We start from the raw sequence: 8,444 nt of genomic DNA, 5'->3' as shown, positions 1-8,444 counted from the left end.
CAGATGGCTGCCCCTCTTTCCTCGAATATGATAAAATATATTTTTTTTTTTTTTTTTTTTATTAATTTTTTTTTTTTTTTTTTACAAATAAATTCAATTATTTAAGAGGTCCAATATGTGCAGTCCACCTCAGCAGTCATGATGGCGATGCGGCTCAACTCGATGGCTCCAGCTAAGACATTTTTACGCAGATTGGGATTCTTGGGATCTTTGAGGTTACTTATGCGACTGCGAACTCTGTTCTTGTATTTCATATCTGCGGCTCTTATCTCCTGGTAGATATGTAACCAGAAGAACACGGTTAAGGAAATCAACTTGCAAACATTAAACAATATTTTCAAGAAGATTCTGCACTTAGTTTGACTTAGTCAACACTTATGTTTACTAAGGATATGATCCTCGATTTCTGCTGCCATGCCCTCACAGTTTGCCCCATAGTCTTTGTAGTCATCTAAGAGGAAAAGCATATTGTGAGTATCATCTGCAAAATAATGAGCATCAAAACAATATATGTCAGCATGTCTGCGTGGGTGTCGAGTGTTTGTTTTTGCGTACCATCTGTACGTAGCGCAGCGGCCAGCATTTTGATGCATTTGTCCCTGATGGGATCCCCAGTTTGCAGACGAGGAGATAAAGGACCCACACCGGAGCTAAACGACGGGGAGAGGGGGCTTGTGGGTGTTGTGGGAGTCTTTGGGGTCTCTGGTTTACTCTTGCTGTATGGGGAAAACAGGAAGGAGTCTTTAGTTCTCTAATGTCTATGTCTATGACAATTGGACTTTCAGTTAAACCAAAGCAGGAACTGAGAATTCTATTTCATTTAAACTTAAAGCTGGATTACACTACACAACTTTTGTGCAGATGTACGCCCCGATTTACAGCCTGGAGGTGTGAACTCCAGATGCCAAAAGTCAGTCGGAGATGACCGACCACAAAATCGCATCATGTATGATGGACACAGACTCTTATTTTTTTAGCTTCAGACAATGATTCCATCCAGTTGGCGGATAATCAAACATATTTGATATTTTGAGCCGATTTTAGTATATGTTTTTTTTTTCATTTGTCATGCATCTCCAACATCAAGGTACATGTTTCTGTATGATTTTGTTGTCTCCCAGAATTACTTGATCCTACGTTGTTTAGTGTATGATGTTGAGTTTTTCTCTGTAACCTTTTACAAGGTCGGCAACTGTATGATGCCTAGTGTTTTCAAATCTGCTCAGATTTTAAAAGTTGTGAAGTATATTCCAGCTTTAACCTTTGTGCTGTGCTGAAAATCCTTTACCCAACTTCAAAAATGACCAGCCTTTTAAAACTTGACTGTAAAGCATCCATTTTGGATTTAATCTTTCTGTCAACTCTTTTTATATTAGCACGTTTTGTATTTCTTTTTGGAAATGATCATTAATCTGAGCTTATGCTCCACAATTTTTGAGTAAAAAAACATTATTTGGTATAATAATATAGCAAAATGAGAAATTTGTGTTATTTTTTGTAGGCCGGTTATTTTTGACCAGGAACACTACAAGTGTAACAAGACAAAGAAAAAAAAATCCCCCAAAAAAGTACAAAAATTATTTTTGTTTTGTTTTAGGGAGGAAGTTATACCCTGCGTATGCAAAATTATTAGGTTTTAGTCCACTGCAGTAGCACTAACTAGCATTTTTTGGGGAAAAGAAAATCCTCTCTGGGTTAAAATGACTAGAACACAACTATTTGGGTTAAAATTAATATAATTTAAACAAAGAATATGTAGTGTGAAAGTCATGGACTACAACAATACACTTAAATTGTACATTCCAAGAGTATTATGTATTACTGCAATCTGTGAAACAACATTATTTTTGTGATTTGTTGATTTATTATTTGAATTGATTTTTTTGTTGTATTACAACTGGGACACGGAGAGGGCAGAATTGGCATGCTGGTCACAGCTAAATGAGGCTACTGTAAATATAGTTCTTGCCTTTCACTAGATTTCTTGGCCTGAGGTGAGCTGCCAGACCTTGAGTTAGTAGAATCTCTCCTGGAGAAATAAGACATGAGAGTTTATAGTAAACATTCTGTGGCGAACATGCATTTACCTTCGTAAACGACAGTAAGTTTAAATACTTTACTATTGCATTGCTGTAACAGGTTACCTCTCCAGTTTAGGTTCACTTGATTGTCTTTTCAAAAGGTGATGGCTTGACTTGGAGTCAGTAGAGTCCTTACTGCAGTCAAAGCGTAAAACACAAACACCTGATTTTCTTTGCCCTGAAAATCTCAGATCTTTTCAGCATTTTTAATGATAAGTGATGCATGAGCAGACCTGTCTCTCCGTCCATCCAGGCTGAGCTTTCTAGAATGGAGCTTTTTAGAACCTGTGGAGTCTTTACTGGAAACAAAAGCAGAATGGGGAATAAAGGTGACAATTTGGATTGTTTTAATGAACACAAAGAAACCATGGGTATTGCAAATCGCCACATCCTCAAACACCCAAGACAAAATGAGAATAACGCATGCACTTCTGCTGCCCTCTGCCTTCATTCTGTTGCAAAAACATCTATTCGAACCTCTCAATCTTGAGCTTCATTGATGGCCTTTTGAGTGGTTTACGGTCACTTGTGTCTTTTCTGAAAAAGAAGCATTGTCTCATTTAGTTAGTTTAATTTCACTCAACAATGATCTTGTCCAAGGGTTAGTATTCATCATGCTTCTGACCTATCTTTCTCATTGTGTTCAGAAGTCCGTCGCTTCGGGTCTGATGTGTCTCTTCTACAGTAAAACAGCTTCAGTTATTTTTCAGGTGATGAAGTAATTAAGTAAAAACACAGGCACGCAGCTTTTAATATCAACAAGCTTTCCAGTTCGCCTGGCCCTAACCTTTCTTTCTCTTTGTCTTTCTTTGTGTCTAATGAGGGACGTTTTGTAGGTGTAGCAGGCTGAAGATGGAGAGGAACAGGAGGAAGAGGAGCACTGGGTTCAGCTGTTTCTTTTCTAAGCAAAGAAAGTCACTGATTATTTATGAGACAAGGAACATTGTGCATGGTTAGAACACAGCGTTACGCTAAAATGATGCTAAAAAGGATTAGCAGTACTTTGTTTACTCAAAAAGACAACACACCAAGCCCTGACCTCTCTTTCTTCATCTCGCGTTTCTGAGGAGGATGTAGATGAAAAGGTAAAGGAGGAAGCGGGGCATTCGGATCAGGTGCTTTTTTTGCCCTAGGCAAGAAATATACAATTCAAATGTGGCATTACAAAGAGAAACTTGAAGCGCATGTGTGATACTAGGTTATCTAGTGAACTAAAAATTATCATTTACAATTTCCCATCAATTGAACGCGGAATTATTTAGAGCAACGACTGCTATTTTCCAAAACAAAAGCAATAATGATATATTACACTGTGCTTTTCTATTCACTGGCAAACCCTCTTTATGAACTTTAACTGAAAGGTGCTCAGACCTTTCTTTGGGCTCTTCTAGTGATGGACGTTTGGGAGGAGGAGGAGGAGAAAGGCTAGGAGCAGGAGGAGGTAAAGTTTCAGGAGGATCTTTCCTGTGAAGATAGATATTTGATAGTGACTGCTTATGTTAGACATTTACTATAATTATTATAAAGAATACAAATCTGAACACATTCTCGTGTCCTGACCTTTCTTTCTTCACCTCTGATGAACGCTTAGGGATAGGAATAGGAGGAGGATGAAGGTGATGATGAAGAGGAAAAAGAGGATGAGGTGCATCTCTCCTGCATGAAAACAAGCATGAATGGAACAAGAATGTTGATTCAACATGAAGGAGATCGCTTATATAAAAGTAGATGTTTTCTTGTCACACACTGCATGCACTTCTAGCACAATGTCCAACCTTTCTTTCTTTTCATCTATGGAGGGACGTTTATGAGGATGAGACTGAAGAAAAGACTGTAAAGGAGCCTGAGTGTCTTTTCTGTACAAGAGATGCAAACATCAAATTTAGCATTTAAACTTGATATAAATTACTGTTCAAAAGATTTTTTTTAATATTTTGAAAAGAAGTCTTTTATGCTTATCAAGTCTGCATTTATTTGATTGAAAACACAGTGAATATCGTAAAATTGTGAAATATTATTGTAATTTTAAATAACTATTTTCTATTGTGATACATTTTAAAATGTAATAAATTCCTGTGATGACAAATCTGAATTTCCAGCAGCCATTACTCCAGTCTTCAGTGTCAATAAAGGTGACAATTTGTATTGTTTTAATGTACACAAAGAAACCATGAGTATATATTTACTTCCATTTTTAACCAATTTAATGTGTCCTTACTTTAAAAAATCATTAATTTGTTTAAAAAAATGTACTGACCCCAAACTTTTAAACTGTTTTGAGGTTTCGGTTGCTGTATCAACTATCACTGTAGGTAGTATGCAATAGAACCAATAGACTACATTAGAAAATAGAACTTTTTGCACTTCGATGACACATTCTTAACTAACACATGTCCAAGCATGCAAAATGCTCTGACCTCTCTTTCTTTACATCTACTGATGAGCGTCTTAGAGGAGGGTGGGAATTGATCGAAGCAGGAGGGAAAAAATCAACAGGAGCATCTTTCCTAAACAAAAGTGAAAATTCATCTTACATTACTGTTTCCACTTTTATGCTGGACAACCACGGTAGCAAAAGCATGGCAAAAGCAAAAAAATCATGGCACCAGGGTCATGCGTCATTAAGAACAACTTTTTAAGTTAATTCCTGAATTTGAACTGATGTAGCAAACACAATGCAGAACTGCAATTCAAATTTGAATTTAAGGAAGATCTGTACTAGTGTAATTTTTAAATAAATTGACAGACATTTTGTGATTGTTTTGTTGTTTCAAGTATTTAGCTATAGGTTTAGAGAAATACACTACCTTTCAAACTTTGGGGTCAGTAAGATTTTTTTTAAATTAAAATAATTAATAGTTTTATTCAGAAAGATCTTATCTATGCACAATCAGCTTGTAACACTCCAAAGAGAAAGGAAAACTTGAAATCGCATCATATGACCCCTTTAAATTAATCAGGTGACAGTCAAGACATAAGAGCATAAGAGACTTTATTCTAAAATATAAAAAAATGTTACTCACCCCAAACTTCTGAACTGTAGTGAATGTCTAATCAGTTAACGTAAACATGTATGTTACAATTCAGTGAAAAAAACAGACATAATTAGTCTAGAATTAATAATGCAATTATTTTTGTTTTGATATATAACCAAAGAAATTCCTCTTGTTGTGTGACTATGTTGATTTTTTTTAATTCGGTAAATTCCACTTCCTGTTCAATTTAAATGTAATTCAACATGCTGTTGGACATGAACACAAAAACCAATTCTTATATTCCACCAATAGAAGAACTACACAGTTGCAGAAAAAGTGCAAAAAAAAAGGCAGTTGTTAATTTGTGAAATTTTAAAGAAAATATTTTTTCTAGATCATCAGAAATGGCTGCATGTTTTGGTATGTGGTATAAGTGCTTCCTCCTAACCACAGTCACATGCTTCAACCGCATGCACAAGCCCTAACCTCTCCCTCTTCACTTCCCCAACCGGAGGACACTTGGGAGGCGGAGATGAATGCGTCATTGGGGAGGGAAGATGATCACTGTTCAATGCATCTCTCCTAAACAGAATGCACATAAAACTCCTCAATCTGATGGCACGGTTTTGCAGGGGCAGAGGGGCTTTATACAGCACATGGGCTTCTCACCTCTCTCGTTCCTTTTTATTGATAATCGAGTGTTTCTCTTTTTTCTGTTCACTTTCTCGTTTTTCATTCCTGAGCTCTGCATCACATTTCTCTCTTCTGTGTTTTCCATCAAGTTTCTTGTTAGAGTCTAAGTCTGGTTTAAATTCCGTTGTTGACCTTCGTGGACTGATGAGATAAACAGGTTACACTTCATAGCGCAAACAACAAGTCTTTGCTTATGTCCCCTTTTGCATAAATCAATGTTAGTATAAAAAATAGACCACCCTCTGGTATGTTTATAGGAAGAGATTGCCAAAGCTTTCAATTGACCCTTCGCAAAAACAGTAAAAAATACATCGCAAAGCAAAGAGTAAACTGACAACGCGCAGACAGTCAAGATAGAGCAAGTTACTTCTACAGTAGTATGTAACAAAGTCTCAGCTTTCAAATTTTGTCATATTTTAAGAAATTCAAACAATAAATACCATTTTGTGGCTCTTTTATGTGTCGTGACAGATCGCTGTGGCACCTCAGTTCAAGCAGCACGTCAACAGATCGTCTTTTCATATTTACTTGAAGCACAAAATGAACATGAATGAACATCAGAATGTTTTTTATTTCAACCGCGGAAAGACATCAATTCACACAATTTTTCAAGTTTAAGTCCACCGAAGTTAATCTACTCTCCTGTCTGATATGTTTGTCGGACAAGATTACGGATTTGGCGTTATGATTGGTCAGATCGCTTGTCAATCGAGCACTTTGTGAAGGGTCAATTCCACTTTACAAAAGCTGTGTCTGGAATACCTCCATGTTTTATCCTGATATCAGCAAACATACCTGGACTCTCTCTCAGGAGAGGTCCTGTTGGGTGACCCTGATGGCTTGCTTGGATGATTGCCATTCTTCACCTCATTTGACCTCTCAGACTTTTGGTTTTGAGCCGATTCTGATGAAGACATAAAGGCATAAATGCATTAAAACATTACATTTTAAGTCAGACTATAAGAAATGAACCTTTTTAAACTTAATAAATAGAATAAAAAACTATATTATTTCTTTAAAACATTACACCTACCTAAAAGCTTCTTCCAGTTTTTGATAAGGATCTTTGCCAAGTTGACAACATCCTCGTCTGTGCAATGTTTTCTTATTCTGTTGACAGACATGCCAATTCTTGTATCCTGGAACAAAGTAAATCTTGACTCTTAGACAAACAAAAGCGCAAGATATAAATTAACATAACATCTGGACAACACAACCTACTGTGATGTTAACAAGAGCAGCTGCATTTATGTAGCAAAATGTACTAATCTATCTGATGTATCTTAGCTGTTATATTATTCACAATTCTTTCTTGCATCATCATTTAAAATTCTCTATTATAATTCTCTCCATATTTTTCTGCCATGGATTTTTTGTTTTGCACAGTCCATATTGATTGCATTGCATCTGTTTAAGGCTGTTTGTGATACCTTTGATTTGCAGCTATATCTCCCTAAAGGAATCAATAAAGTATGCCAATACAACTGATCCAGCAAACATACCTGAAGAAGCTTCAGTGTCATGTTGAAATCTTTCAATTCTCTCAGAAGATCTAGAGCTCCATCCTATACAAACAGGGAGATAATTATTTTAGTATTTTAACAATTACTTAATTACCTAATAACTGTATTCATTTTGTTCTTAATATTATTTCATGCATTATATTTATTTTTACATTATAATAACTCAATGTCACTGCTGCAAAATCTCAGGCATTTTTGCATTTGTGTTCCACGTCATAAGTCATACTCGAACAACATAAGGGTGAGTAAATTACTGCAGAAGTTTCATTTTAATTTTTGGATGAACTGTCCCTTTAAATTCTCTGCCCGTGCGTGTGAAAATATTTATGTCGGCCAAAACACACACCGCCTCCACGACCTTGTGACATTTACTACGAGGAATCCAATACATACATGCTGTTAAGTATTAACAAAACGTGCATACAAACATGTCAACAAAACTCTATACTCTGTCTATACTGATCACACTTTGGTCCTCGTTCTTGTCGCTGCCCTGAATAAATCTAAAGTAAATCTGCGCAATGCTCAGCCAACACCTGTTGTCACATGCGTCTCTGTAGTCCTATTACACACACACACAAATACACATTACGACAACAACGCTTTGTGCACGCTTGTATCTAAATTAAGCATTATTAAAACAGCATAAATACACATGCAAAAAAGTTTAAAAGAGTTATTCATAAGCAGCATACACAGAGATCGCACAAACAAACAGCGTGAAGCGTTGCGTCAAAATTAGGATCTCACCATGTTATTTCTAGACACCATCTTGTCTAGTTTTTTAGCAATCCGCAACAGGTCCTCCTCTCGCGTCATTGTGTGCGCATTAATATGCTTTAAGTGAAAACGTGATGTGTTTTATAATACGTTATGTCACATAAATCTTAATTCAACGAGATGTAAGAAGTTTTGTTCCCACGCATAAGTTGCTTCTGCACGGCCAGTTGAGCCGAGGGGGCGGGGCCTTCGAGACAGTCGGAGCTGTCAATCAATCCATCTGGATTTATGAAAACTCCTAAATATAGGCCTAGACGTTACTAGGGGGCGATAAAAGTTCAGTGTTTTTTAGGAAAGACATTTGCAGCAGACACACTTTGAACTTTGTAACTTGGGTCTGTTGTATTTTGTGTTTGTTTGTTTTTTTTATCGCTTAGACACGTGTGTGCATC

General features: G+C 36.5%; 1 protein-coding gene across 5 annotated transcripts in view; it reads right to left on the bottom strand.

Moving 5' to 3' along the window:
- The window catches only part of LOC107734473 (transcription elongation factor A protein 3-like), a 9,955-nt gene extending 1,712 nt beyond the window's left edge, over window positions 1-8,243 (bottom strand). The window contains exons 1-20 of one of the 5 annotated variants that reach the window (XM_016546476.1): window positions 8,023-8,243; window positions 7,252-7,314; window positions 6,783-6,888; window positions 6,545-6,653; window positions 5,726-5,890; window positions 5,543-5,638; window positions 4,499-4,588; window positions 3,857-3,937; window positions 3,642-3,737; window positions 3,453-3,545; window positions 3,110-3,210; window positions 2,869-2,977; window positions 2,707-2,760; window positions 2,559-2,618; window positions 2,315-2,380; window positions 2,145-2,216; window positions 1,970-2,029; window positions 556-716; window positions 395-451; window positions 129-283 (exon numbers count right to left, since the gene is read on the bottom strand). In XM_016546476.1, the coding sequence (XP_016401962.1) occupies window positions 129-283; window positions 395-451; window positions 556-716; window positions 1,970-2,029; window positions 2,145-2,216; window positions 2,315-2,380; window positions 2,559-2,618; window positions 2,707-2,760; window positions 2,869-2,977; window positions 3,110-3,210; window positions 3,453-3,545; window positions 3,642-3,737; window positions 3,857-3,937; window positions 4,499-4,588; window positions 5,543-5,638; window positions 5,726-5,890; window positions 6,545-6,653; window positions 6,783-6,888; window positions 7,252-7,314; window positions 8,023-8,091 (1,863 nt within the window). In that variant the 5' untranslated portion in view covers window positions 8,092-8,243. Of the gene's footprint in view, window positions 1-128; window positions 284-394; window positions 452-555; window positions 717-1,969; window positions 2,030-2,144; window positions 2,217-2,314; window positions 2,381-2,558; window positions 2,619-2,706; window positions 2,761-2,868; window positions 2,983-3,109; window positions 3,211-3,452; window positions 3,546-3,641; window positions 3,738-3,856; window positions 3,938-4,498; window positions 4,589-5,542; window positions 5,639-5,725; window positions 5,891-6,544; window positions 6,654-6,782; window positions 6,889-7,251; window positions 7,315-8,022 lie in introns of all 5 variants that reach the window. The other 4 variants (XM_016546548.1, XM_016546620.1, XM_016546655.1 and 1 more) reach the window with 4 other exon arrangements.
- Between the last annotated feature and the right edge of the window lie 201 nt (window positions 8,244-8,444).

Source organism: Sinocyclocheilus rhinocerous, unplaced genomic scaffold (genome assembly GCF_001515625.1).
Source record: "Sinocyclocheilus rhinocerous isolate Xijiao unplaced genomic scaffold, SAMN03320098_v1.1 scaffold4719, whole genome shotgun sequence".
Taxonomy (NCBI): domain Eukaryota; kingdom Metazoa; phylum Chordata; class Actinopteri; order Cypriniformes; family Cyprinidae; genus Sinocyclocheilus; species Sinocyclocheilus rhinocerous.
The sequence above is the reverse complement of the archived record's forward strand: the minus strand, read 5'-3'. Positions and strand labels throughout refer to the sequence as shown.